This window comes from Chiloscyllium plagiosum, chromosome 15 (assembly GCF_004010195.1).
Source record: "Chiloscyllium plagiosum isolate BGI_BamShark_2017 chromosome 15, ASM401019v2, whole genome shotgun sequence".
Taxonomy (NCBI): domain Eukaryota; kingdom Metazoa; phylum Chordata; class Chondrichthyes; order Orectolobiformes; family Hemiscylliidae; genus Chiloscyllium; species Chiloscyllium plagiosum.
The window spans coordinates 51,453,579-51,467,402 of NC_057724.1; the positions used below are offsets into that span (position 1 = coordinate 51,453,579).

The 13,824-nt window shown below is 39.5% G+C and overlaps 1 protein-coding gene across 3 annotated transcripts in view; it reads right to left on the minus strand.

Annotated features, from left to right (window-relative positions):
* The window catches only part of thoc2 (THO complex 2), a 143,494-nt gene that overhangs the window by 93,282 nt on the left and 36,388 nt on the right, over positions 1-13,824 (minus strand). For all 3 annotated transcript variants that reach the window (XM_043704869.1, XM_043704870.1, XM_043704871.1), the window contains 3 exons: positions 13,352-13,444; positions 5,982-6,137; positions 3,449-3,621 (listed from right to left, as the gene is read on the minus strand). In XM_043704869.1, coding sequence (XP_043560804.1) covers positions 3,449-3,621; positions 5,982-6,137; positions 13,352-13,444 — 422 coding nt within the window. The remainder of the gene's footprint in view (positions 1-3,448; positions 3,622-5,981; positions 6,138-13,351; positions 13,445-13,824) is intronic.

Below are 13,824 nucleotides of genomic sequence, written 5' to 3' on the forward strand. Positions count from 1 at the left end.
TGCTTTCTTAACAACACTGTCCACTTGGGTGGCCATTTTAAGGGATCTATGTACCTGCACACCAAGATCCATCTGTTCCTCCACACTGCCAAGAATCCTATCCTTAATCCTGTACTCAGCTTTCATATTCGACCTTCCAAAATGCATCATCTCGCATTTATCCAGGTTGAACTCCAAATGTATGGAGTCCTCTGCTTTCCCTTTATCTAATCTGCTTGTTACCTGCTAAAGAATTCTGGTGTATTTATCAGGTATAACTTCTGCTTTTGAAGTCTCGAGTCTCGTTTTGATCATGTTATCTATTTATAAAAGCTCTGCTATTACAACCTTCATAACAGACTCCATAATTTTCCAACCAACAGATGTCAAGCTAACTGGCATATAGTTAACTGTGTTTTCTTGATTCCTTTTTAAATAAAGGTGTTACATTAAAAGTTTTCCAGAATTTAAGAATTTTTCTCACATTACTACCAGTGCTTCATTAGCTCTGCAGCTATTTTGTTTAATATCCCAGGACGCATCCCATCACATCCAGTGGGCTTATCAACATTTAGCCCCATTAGTTTCCTTAGCACTTTCTCGATACTGACAGTTATTGTATTTATTTTCTGTCCTCCTTCTGTCCCTTTAATATTAATTAATTTTGGAATGCCATTCATGTCTTTTTTTGTGAAGGCTATTGCAATTATTTAAATTAATTCCTCTGCAATTTCCTGGTATCCAATTATATGACCCCAGCCTCATTCTCCAAGAACATAATGTTCACTTCAGCTTATGTTTTCCTTTTTACATATTTCAAAAAGATTTTACTGCCTGATTATAAACTGTCAAAAGTAGAATCCAGTGATGCAACTCTGCTGAACAACAGAGAAACATTGGAGGAGGGTGGTATGCTCGGTTATGAGAAAGGTGGCAGAGACGTCTGGGGTGATAAAAGCTAATTGAGCATAACAAATCACAGTTAAAAATCACATAACACCAGGCTATAGTCCAACATGTTTAATTGGAAGCACACTAGCTTTCAGAGCGCCGCTCCTTCATCAGGTGGTTCATCAGGCGGTTCATCAGGTGCTCCGAAAGCTAGTGTGCCTCTAATTAAACCTGTTGGACTATAACCTGGTGTTGTGTGATTTTTAACTTTGTACACCCCAGTCCAACACCGGCATCCCCAAATCATAACTAATCACAGTCAGGAATTCTTTAGGAACAAAATAGGGGCTGTGTCAGTACTGTGGCAGGGTGCATTGAAGAACATGGAATTGAAGATTAGATTAATTACCTACAGCGTGGAAACAGGCCCTTCGGCCCAACAAGTCCACACCAACCCTCCGAAGAGAAACCCACCATCCTATATTTACCCCTGACTAATCCACCTAACACTACAGGCAATTTAGCATTGCCAATTCACCTAATCTGCACATCTTTGGACTGTGGGAGGAAACTGGAGCACCCGGAGGAAACCCACGCAGACCCGGGGAGAATGTGCAAACTCCGCACAGACAGTTGCCCGAGCGGGAATTAAACCCGGGTCCACGGCACTGTGAGGCAGCAGTGCTACCCACTGATCCACCATGCAGAAGGAAGGAAGGTTTTATATTTCAGAGGCCACAGCATTTTGAAAATTTTGCAGAGGGGATTGGAGTAGAAAATCAAAGGCAAATATGCAGGATTTTTAAAGTACGGAGCATCTATAATTGTTTGCCAAGTGAGAAGACAATACTCTTGGGAGGGTTAAACCATTTATCACCAAAGTACTCTTGAGGAACAGAAATAGAATAGAACTTTGGTGCTGACCAGTTTGAATAGCAATGCAACCAAAGAAACAATAGCTGCATCTAATGGACCAGCTTAATTTGAAGGGGTCATTACAAAACAGAAAAAGAGTTTTGCCAGGACAGAACAAGAGTTAATCAATAATTAATCAGTCAAGTCATTGCTGCTTAAAAAAAAGGAACATCAAAAGCTTTTGCAACCACTTAAGATACTGACTAGAGACAAATCTAACAGGCTAAGAGAAAATTAATCCATAAGACCATAAGATATCGAAGCAGAGTTAGGTTATTTGACCAATGAATCTGCGTCGCCATTCAATTATGGCTGATAGCTTCCTCAGCCCCATTCTTCTGCCTTCTCCCCATAACACTTGATCCACTTACTCATCAAGAGCCTATCTCTGTCTTAAATACACTCAATAATTTGGCCTCAACAGTCCTCTATGACCATGAGTTCCAGAGTCATCACTTGAAGAATTTCCTCCTCATCTCAGTTCTAAGACAGTGCTCTCAAATCTCATTCTCTCCTCCTCGTGGAAATGTCTTCTCTACATCCACTCAATCCAGGCCTCTAAGTATTCTGTAAATGTCAATGAGATTGCCCCTCATCCTTCTCAACTTTATGGAGTACTGACCCAGATTCATCAACTGCACCACAAAAATAATCCCTTCATTCCTGGGATCATATTTGGATAATTCCTCTGGATCCTCTCCAATGTCAGCACTTTCTTTCTTAGATACTGGTCCCAAAACTGCTCAGAAATTCCTAATGCAGTCTGATCAGAAGCTCCGAAATATCACTTAGTGAACTAGAGATGCTCGTAACATTATCTATTAAGTAGTTCCTTATTTTCTCATTGCACAAATGCAAAGCCCTGGAACCAAGCCATAGCCTCCACTTAGCAGAGGGAACACTTCTCAGTAATGCATAGCATTATTTAACTCTCCCCACAAGTGGATAAGTGGTATCAAGACTTCAGTGCAAGTAACAATGAAAAAAAAAGTTAAAATCATGGCGTTCACTATGACAGATGAATAAGACAGAAAATTATGTGAAAAATGGTCAGAGACAAAAGCAACATTTGTTGCAACAAACCAACATGTTGCAGAATTACTTAGATGGTCAATCAAAACAAGAACCTTTCTAACATTGTTTTATCTTAATCTGGTTGAGCAACAACAACCAAAGTAATAAAAACAAGTGTTCATACTCAGGGGTTGCATACTATCAGATGACTTTCAGTGACAGTGCACTGGGAGCAACGATTAATTGCAGACTTCAAATGACTTTGCAGGTCATGAAATAAAGTGAACTGTCAAATGCAACTTGGTACTTATTGTGAAGTTATTCATTTGATTCTTATTTCCACTAAAAACTCAGAAGTGTTTATGTTTCATTTACCTATGCAAACTTGTCATACTCTGCTACCCATGATCAAACAATGCATCAACACCATTTCGTATCACACAAAAAAAACTTAGAAAAGTTGTCAGACGGCAGCCAGCACCAGATAAATTTCACCACGTTACAACATGCCTGCAAATAATTACAGGGTTTCTTTCGAGAAAAAAAACATTGTTTTGTCCTCCGTTAAAAATGAAACTCATTAAAACAGTACAGAAAGTAAAATCAATTCCAGAACAAATTACACAATGAGCCCGACAAAGTGCCTCACCTTCTATATAAGGGTTCAGTAATGACATGAATCAATTGGCAGAGAGCAAGTGCTATAGATTTGTGAGCTGTGGCATAAAAAGGTGGTATTTGATCCATGATACACTGTGCATGATACCAATCACCAATCTTTAGAAGAGCTTCCAATAATCCAAGTTTCTGATTGTCAGGAGGCTGTAACGAGATGAAATGTTTCAATTTAATATTGAGAGAAAAGGCATGAAAAGCAATAAACTCACAATTATAATTAATCTCCAGCTTTCTTCATGAATGAGGAAAAACAACCACTGATCAAGTTATTGAGGTTCTCCAGTTGAGCAAATAAGGAGTTTACAGTTTCTACACTAAAAATCTTACTAAGGATCCCTGAAATAAAAATAACTTTAAATCGGCATGCATAACCTATACACATTGAAGCCCAAATTCAAGTACATCAGGAATATGAACGACATGAAGCTATTATGTCATAAAAAGTCAGAATCTTGAAGAATGTGTACATTTTTAGCTCTTAATTCTGAAATGTGGTTTTTCAGAAGAGGACTATTACAGAAACAACAACTGCACCTTCTGTGATCCACAAGTTCTAGAATCTGCCCTGGACTTACCATAATATGTTCAAAAAGACTGATCAAAATATTTTAAAACATTTTGTGTGAGAATGATGTGATGGAACATCTTAAAAAAAATGCCCAAGAAATGTCAAACAGACTGGACTGCAAACTCTTGTGAATATAAGGATGGTGAGGGCTGATGAGCCCCTGCTCATTTATAAGTCATCTCTGTGGATTGTACCCCAAACTGCAGACACATTTTTGTGTTTTCTTCCTTTCAAAAATACACAAAGTCAGGGATTTAACAAAAACTTTTCAACTCAACTGGAGTGGACAAGTGAGATTCAATGCTTTCGTGGGTACGAAACTGCATTCAAGTGTTCGGGGACTGGGAAGGTTACAGTCAAAAAACTGAATCAATATGTGCTGCAGTTAAAGGCCATCCTCTCATTCCAAGTGCTGCAAACCAGTTAAAAATCAGGACAAAAGTAACTTAAATCAGCATTCAAAACTAAGAATCTTAAACATAAGTCTGTTCAACTCCCAATGTTAATGTGACCAGCGTAACCAAATAACATAATCTGCTCTTCATAAACAATTCAGAGACTGACCCATATAACCTTTCTTCCTGTTGATCTTTTGGACTCAGCTCTTAGTTCTAAGCTGCATGTCACATCAGTATTTCTTCACATGTGTAGGAATTAATGAGGAGGAGCAAATTACTACAGATGCTGGAATCTGTACTGAAAACAAAAAATGCTGGAAATCACAGTGGGTCAGGCAGCTTCCTTGGAGAGACAGCAAGCTAACATTTTGTGGCTGAATGACTCTCAGTGCCCTTATGAAGAGTCACCTGGACTCAAAATGTTAGCTTGCTCTCTTGTCATGGATGCTGCCTGACCTGCTGTGATTTCCACATATTTTGTTTTCAGTAGGAATGAATAAACTTGTGCTTTTCATTAATTCAAGAAAGCCTTTTAAAACCTAAGTTCATATGCATCTGGGAGAAAGGTATCCACAAGGAAAGACATCTTTTGTAAATTAACCTTGCTGCAACTAACCAAGTGGTGGGTGAAGCAAGAAGGGGAACAAGTTCATCCCTCCTGAGCTGGCAGCTTCACAGTTGGGGGTGTCCCGTCTAGAATTGTAAAGAATAGGGGAACCTCACCCAGTGGAGAAAGTGAGGACTGCAGATGCTGGAGATCAGAGCTGAAAATATGTTGCTGGAAAAGCGCAGGAGGTCAGGCAGCATCCAAGGAGCAGGAATATCGACGTTTCGGGCATGGGCCCTTCTTCAGGAAATCCTGAAGAAGGTTTCCTGAAGAAGGGCTCATGCCTGAAATTACGATTCTCCTGCTCCTTGGATGCTGCCGAACCTCACCCAGTGTCTGATCAAAACTAAAATCTCAAGTTTGGTAGATGTTGTGTAGCATGTATAGATGTCAAGCATTGCCCAACAAATTGATAGGATAGGAAAATAAAAAGTTCCTCAATCAGTTACCAATACCTAATTTACAGCTACTTGAAAGCAACATATCCAGTCCTGTTGCGTGCCGAGTTAAATGACCTGAACAACAACATCATATCCTGAACTCAAATTTTAATGAAGTTGCATATGAACTGAACTTGACTCTCCCGTGTAGCACGTGGTGACAGGTTTTTGGGTGAGTAAAATTACCTTTCAATCCAAAATTATGGGTAGGCTCAGTGTACCTTTATGAATCTGAGTAAACATTGAATAACTCTCAATCAAGAACACAACAGTGAACACCCCGAAAAGGTAAATGATGGCATTTTTAAAACACTATGAATTCTGATCACACCTTTTTACAGGTGATCAATCCATCATTTCAGACAAACTTTCTGAAAAATATTGACTTCTTCACACTTTCGGTGGCAAAATTGAGACAATAGGTCAGGTTAGCAAAGAAAGGTAAACATTTAATCACCATAGTATGTAGTTAATTTATAATCTCAACTCACTTTTTCATTCTTTTCTTCTTCTTTCTCCTTCTCCTTCTCTTTCTCATCTGGCTTATCTGCAGAGAGTACTACCAGAGTAAGCTTTCGTGCAATTTGCTTAGCTTCAACTATTTCACGTTTATGGTGTTCTAGAATATTGGCATCCAGTGGAAGGAGCTGGAAGAGCAGGGAAGACAGACAATTACAATGAGAGATGCTGACCTAGATTATAATACCTATTGATCTTCAACAATAAATTAGTCCTTTCACGCCGAATAAAAAACACCTCACTTAACAACTTAATCCCTGGGTTTATGCTCCCCCTTCCTGGTGATGTCTATTTTAATTTTCTACAAATCTTAATGCAGCTTTTAAATCAAGCCATTGGTCTGATTTTTCTGGATGGAAAGTGACAAATAACAAGTCACTGTTGCACTTTGTGCCCCAAGGAAATCCTGATGCATGCATGTGATGGTATCGAAGTGGAAAGTTTAAACTTCGATTTGTTGATTGAATGCTGTCTGGACTTATACACTATTCTGCATGACAGTGGGAGTGACAGTCATAACTCTCAGACTTGAACTGATTACTTTATGGTAGGCTGGTATTTTTATTATGATCTATTCAGATATATTTGAAGCATGTGCAATCTGCTCAAAGGAGACAATTCTAAGCAAAGCAGAAATCATCTCTTTACTAATTCTCCCAACAATCTTCATTCCTGCCACTTGGCAGTACTTTTACGAAATCCCCACCTTGACAGTGCTCACTGCAATCCGGTCACTGGCCCTCCAACAAGCCTGCTGGACACACTTTCCTCATTCCTGAAGAAGGGCTTATGCCCAAAACGTCGATTCTCCTGTTCCTTGGATGCTGCCTAACCTGCTGCGCTTTTCCAGCAACACATTTTCACCTCCAACAATCCTCACTAACATCCCACTTTACGGCAAATATTCCCTCTTTTTCCTGGCAATGTCATTCAGCCTCTCCCTGAATTCACCTTCTAGAAATTCTGGCTCGTGTCAGAGGTGTGAGAGCAGGAGGGGCAAATGAACAAGGTTTAGGACAAGGAGGGCAGATAAGGGAAAGCAGAAGTGGGAAGAACAATGTCAAGGTGTGAGGGAGGGGTATGCAATGTCAGGGTTAAAATACACGATGAGCAACGTCTGGATCAGATGGTGAGGGTTAACAATGTCAGGGACTGAGGGAAAAGTTGAAACATCCATTGCAGACCTAAAGAGGAATTTTTCTGCTCAGGATGAAAAAAAAGGGGACATGGCCTCATGGAAATTATGTTTACCGAAATGGAGTCTGAATTCAAACAGGAGCAAAAGGTACAAGCAGCAAAGTTTCCATGGTAAAAGGCTAAGTGGACAGTTTGAATCACAGCAATGGACACACCCACTCTGTCATTGACCAGAAGAATTGGGCAAGTCAATCATTTACAACACAGGAAGCAGCCATTCAAGCCACAGAATGCACTTCAATTCACCATAAAATCATGCAGTCAGTCCCATTCCCTACTCGATCTCTGTGTATTATTTTCCTTTAATACACATAGAACTACCTTTTGAATTAATTCATCACCTTGGCTTCCACCCAGGTCAGCAGCACCGCCTCGGCTAACAGTAAGGCAAGTTCCAGGTCAGTACCACTCAGTGTAAAGAAGTGCTTCTCCAGGAGCTCCAAACTCAACCCCCATTTCTATTCTCCAGATTAGTTCACTGGTGTTCACTCGTCATTGCACGACCTACTAAAAGGAACAATTTTTCTTTGTCTACCTCATACAACTCTGTTGTAATCTTGTACACCATCTTCAAGTCCCTCCTTATAACTCCTTTTGCTTCAAAGGGAACAATCTAATCTTTTCCAATAAGTCTTGCATTTAAAATGCCTAATCCCTGAAATCATTCTGATATATTTCTCTGCACATTTTTAAGGACTCCCACATCCTTGCTGGAGAGTTGTGATGAGAACTGGATTCACTCAAGTACAGACAAATTCAGCTTAATATCTCGGCTTTTGTACTCAATGCCTCCATTCCTAAAGCCCAAGATCCAATAGGTTAACTCCTCCACATTCATAAAGTCATAGACATGCACAGCTTGGAAACAGACCCTTTGGTCCAACTTGTCCATGCCAACCAGATATCCTAACCTAATCTAGTCCCATTTGCCAGTAATTAGCCTATATCCCTCTAAACTCTTCTTATTAATATACCCATCCAGATGCCTTTCAAATGCTGTAATTGTACCAGCCTTCACCACTTCCTCTGGCAGTTCATTCCATATACACACCACCCTCTGTGTGAAAATGTTGCCCCTTAGGTCCCTTTTAGCTTTCTCCCTTCTCATCCTAAACTTATGTTCTCTCGTTCTGGACTCCCCCACCCCAGGGAAAAGACCCTGCCTATTTATCCTATCCAAGCTCCTCATGATTTTATAAACCTCTATAAAGGTCACCCCTCAGCCTCCAGGGAAAACAGCCCCAGCCTGTTTCAGCCTCCCCTTATAAGTCAAATCCTCCAATCCTGGCAACATCCTTGTAAATCTTTTCTGAATCCTGTCAAATTTCACAACATCCTTCCAACAGGAAGGAGACAAGAACTGCACAATATTCCAAAAGTAGCCTAACCAATGTCCCGTACAGCCACAACACGACCTTCCAACTCCTAAACTCTGTGCTCTGACCAATAAAGGGAAGCATATTAAACACCTTCTTCACTATCCGACCTGCCTGCAACTCTACTTTCAAGGAACAATGAACCTGCACTCCAAGGTCTCTTTGTTCAGGAACACTCCCCAGGACTTTACCAGTAAGTGTAAGTTTTGCCTTGATTTACCATGCCAAAATGCAACACCTCATGTTTATCTAAATTAAACTTCATCTGCTTTTCCTTGGCCCACTGGCCCATCTCAAGATCCCTTTGTACTGAAATAGCCTTCTTCGCTGTCCACTACACCTGCAATTTTTGTGCCATATGCAAACTTACTAAATATACCTCTTAGGCTAACATCCAAATCATTTATATAAATGACAATGAGCAGTAAACCCAGCACTGATCACGTCCACTGCTCTGCCCTCAATCATCTTTGTTACTTCTTCAAAAGACTCAATTAATTTCGTGAGACATGATTTCCCACGCACAAAGCCATGCTGACTATCCCTAATCAGTCCTTCCCTTTCCAAATACATGTGAATCTTGTCCCTCAGGATTTCGTCCAACAATTTGCCCACCACCATTGTAAGCCTCACATGTCTACAGTTTCCTGGCTTTTCCTTACCACCTTTCTTCAATGGTGGGACCTTGTTGGCCAACCTTCAGTCTTCTGGTACCTCATCTGTGACGATCAATGATCCAAATATCTCAGCAAAGGGCCCAGCAATCACTTCCCTAGTTACCAGAGCTTTCTGCTACATCTGATCTGGTCTTGGGGATTTATCCACCTTTATGCATTTTAAGAATCCAGCACATCCTCCTCTGTAGTGTTTCAAGATGTTATTTTTCAAGACGTCATCAGCTATTTCCCCACATTCTATCAAGGATGCATCTTCAGGAATCCTATGTCCGTCTGCTCTTGTACACATTCTAAGAGCTGTAATAGCAATATCAGCCACTGAGAAAACATTGCCATCTGATACCTCCTGCCAACTCATCAATTCTCACTTCTCTGCAGTAAATTTAACCACTCCCTGCCTGCTCATTCTTTAACTTTTGTCATATGCAGTGAACAGTCATTCCTACCTTGACAGCCAAGCTCTCAATCAATATTCTTGCCTTGCAAATTGCCTTGTACCTTGAAGCATATATACTCTTTGCAGTTAATAGGAACTGCTCCATTCCTCATTACCTATTTCACCTCCACTCCTAGATGTGCTGGCAGTAGACTTTTAGACCTGTATTTGCAAGTGATACTTGCTTAATTCATTTCTTTTTTCCTACATAAGCTGCTTTTTCTGACTCAACATTATGGACTCATTTACTGTGAACCATCAGCACCACCTGACTAACATGGCATTACAGCCTGCACACAGGAAACATTGAAATATCTTCCTGTGTCACAGCATGCTACTCAAAATGCTCTCAACTCCGTAAATTGATTGCAAAATTAATTAGGAGAAAGTGAGGACTGCAAATGCTGGAGGTCAGAAACAAGAGTGTGGTGCTGGAAAAGCACAGCAGGTCAGGCAGCATCGGAGGAGAATCGACGTTTCGGGCATCAGCCCTTCCTGATGAAGAGCTTATGCCTGAAACGTCAATTCGCCTGCTCCTCGGATGCTGCCTGACTTGCTGTGCTTTTCCAGCACCACACTCTTGACTACAAAATTAATTGTATTATTATGTTTTATGTGACATTAGTGGAAGGAGGTACAAGAAGAGAAACAATTTAAAGTTGTAATCCTTACACAGTATACAGTCAAACTGAGACAATTTATAAATGGATTAATTTCAACTCTACGTAAAATATTCTACATGTAAAAGCAATAAGGAAAATGAATAAGTAAAAATATTAATTCCAATCTGATTTCTTGGTACAGGATTATATCCCACCTCAAATCAAGTAATTTCCACATCATCACAAATATTATGTGCATTTTATTTTGGATTAAATACTAAATCAAAGGCTTCAATAAATCTTGAGGCATTTAAGTTACTAAAATACAATTCAAATTATTAATTTATCCCTTAACAGCAACATTTCAAGTTGATTATTCAAATAAGTAAGAATAGCTGCCAGCACAACTTTAACATTTATTGTCACAAAGAAAGTACACCTCAATTTTGTGAAAGATTCAAGAGCAACAAACTTAGAAATGTCAAATCAAGGCCAATAGCCTAGTCCAGTGCCAAGAAAATGCAGCATTCTCGGATGTGCCATCTTTCAGATCAAACCATGTCTGCCTTTGCAAGTAAATGTGAAAGAGTCATGTGGCACTGTTTTTCAGAAGTGATCAGTTTATCCTTGTGTCCTGACTATTACTAATCCCTTAATATCATAAAATACATGATTACACTGCTGTATGTGGGCATCTGCTGTGCAAAGTTGACTACAGTTTACAATGTTATAAGAGTCATTAAGCTCAAAGAACAGTGCTTTTGTGGTACATGGTTTTCCCTATGGACATGAAGAAATTACATAAACATAAGAATGCCTTTTTCTTTTTGTCATGAAATCTGTATTATAAAATCTCATTTGGCTGGAATAGCTGAACACTAATTTTTGGAGACAAGACACAAAAATGGATTTCTCCCGTCTGGTGAAAAACGTCATATCTAATTTGAAAAATGTAGCAAAAATAAAAATATGGGCTGAATATCAAACTGCTTATGAAAATGTTTTAACCTGTGCAAAATGTACCTGACTAAACCCAAACTGAGAACTGGGTGAGCAGGCTAATGGTGACTAAACTCGACGTGATAACACATTTAATGACACCTTGCATCATTATGTTGATGGTAAAGAGTATGCTGATGGAGTGTTGTTGGTTGGAATGGATTATTCCATTTTTTTCTGGATAATCTTCACACATTATTAGATACTGTAGTTATACTGGAACAGATTAGCCAGAGGTGTCATTAGTTTTGAAGTGTATGACCTCAAAACCACACCTACAATGTGTCAACACTAGTGTCTTCAGCCAGTAATATCCCATGGAGTGAACAGAATTGGCTAAAGTCTGGCATCTATTATTTTAGGAACCTCAGGAAGTGGTTGTGATGGATTATCCAGTTAACATTTGAGCCTGAAAATAAATATAAATACTTCAGTCTTGCCTTTTTAACACAGAATCTTAGAATCCCTCCAGTGCAGGTGGAGGCCATTTAGTCCATTGAGGCTGCACTGACTTTCCAAAGAACATACACACCACCCCCAGTCTGATCAACGTAACCTTGCATTTACCATGACTAATCCACCTAACCTGCATATCTTTGGATTCTGGGAGGAAACCAGAGCATCCAGTGGAAACCCACACAGACAAGGGGAGAACATGAAAACGCCACACACAATCACCCAAGGTTGGCACCAAACCTGGGTCCCTGGCACTGTGAGGCAGCAGTGCTAACCATTGTGTCACCATGCTGCCCAAACATGTTGGGCTCATCTGTCGAGGACGGGGATCATATGCAGCCTTCTCTAGTTTCCACTACCACTCATAACTGTATCCAACACTGCAGAGCTTTAACCTGATGTACTGACTATGGGGTCATTTGCCCTGTCAGATGCTGCTTTTCTTCCTGACCATGTTGCTTCATCAGACTACTCGTCGGTTTTAGGTATTCCTGTTGTTTGTGGCATTTTCATTTGAAGTCCTTATTGGATCATTATTGATCCCCTGGCTGGAGTGGTTGAGTGAGATACATGACAGGCTTGGAAGTTAAAGATTGGGATTGAAAACTATTTGACTGCTGCTTATGGGTCATGGCTGTTCAAAAGTACCCAGATTTGCACTCAAATTTGTTCTGAATTGTTCTCATTTTGAGAAGTAGCAGTGCCATGCAACACAACCTTCTATGTCAAATCAGACTTCATCTCAAGACTTTATCTGGTCATCCTACCATTACTATCAAGACAAACACATCTGTGGCAGATAGGTACAGATAAATTCAAGTGGTGGCTTTTTTGAAGCTATTTGTTGCTTCCCTGATGACCTTCTGCAGACAATCTGCCAGATAGGTTCTTCAAGATTCAGACAGTTCAGTGATTAATGGAGCGACTGAGCTACTTCTAGTAAGGGACAATGAAGCTCCCTGCCCAAACTACATTCTGTGGCCTTGCAACACTCTGTAATTCTTGCCAATATAGTTCAAAATGGAGATGCAATAATTTATCAGTTGATGGAGGGCAATAGTTGGCGTTCTTAGATTTTCTTGCCCATGTTTTTTCTGTTGGTCCTTCATCGGAATGGGTCACTGGACTCAAACCAGTAACTTTGTTTCTCTCTCCACAGATGTTGCCAGACCTGAGTTTCTATAGTACTTATTATTTTTTATGTAATACTATGTTTGATTCCTTACTGAACAAATATCACTGTGTTATCTGTCAGAGACACAATTGCTGAACTGACAGCATATTGGATTTTGAACATGCTTAGAAACTCCTGGCAAGCAACATCCAGATTATTAACATTAATTACAGAACTACAAATATCTTGTGGTTTAAGCAACTTTAACCTCATTTATTTCCATTGCCACAGGTTTGCTGTTATAATACTGGAACAAAGAATTATGATTGTGGGTGGAACACCAAGGTATCACATTTCAACTGAATCTCATCATAATTTTAAGTGGCCTAACTATTTATGTTTCACACAAAATAAAACACCACTCCAAATTAGATTTCAAAAAATTGGCAAATATTCGTCACAATCTCAAGCATGAGCTCACTTACGTGCACATAAAGATCATCAAGTTCTACCAAGTTGTTTTGTAGTAGAATTGCAGCTACCCGATAAAGTGAAGGTGGTGTTTCTCCATTTGGTTCCTTAAATTCAAAATGTAGCTTGATTAGGCACTCACATGTTCAAGCTTCACTGAACCATGCAAAATGTTTTATCGAATACTTCCTTTCCATTAACATGATCAAAACCAGTGAAAGCTCAATGTTTACAACCACTATTTTTCTATCGAGAACAAAACTCAAGAGATCTTGAAATTCCATATACACCAAGTTTAAACATTCAACAAAAATGTCTATTTTAAAATGAAAAAATTGTGAACTGCAATATCATCTTCTCTGCAGAACAAGGCAGATGACTATTTCTGGTTAGATTTACTTTTCTTGATATTCACAACATGAATAAATAGAAATGTAGACATAAATCAAGCAGCATCATGTGTTATTAAACCCATGGTTTAAATTTA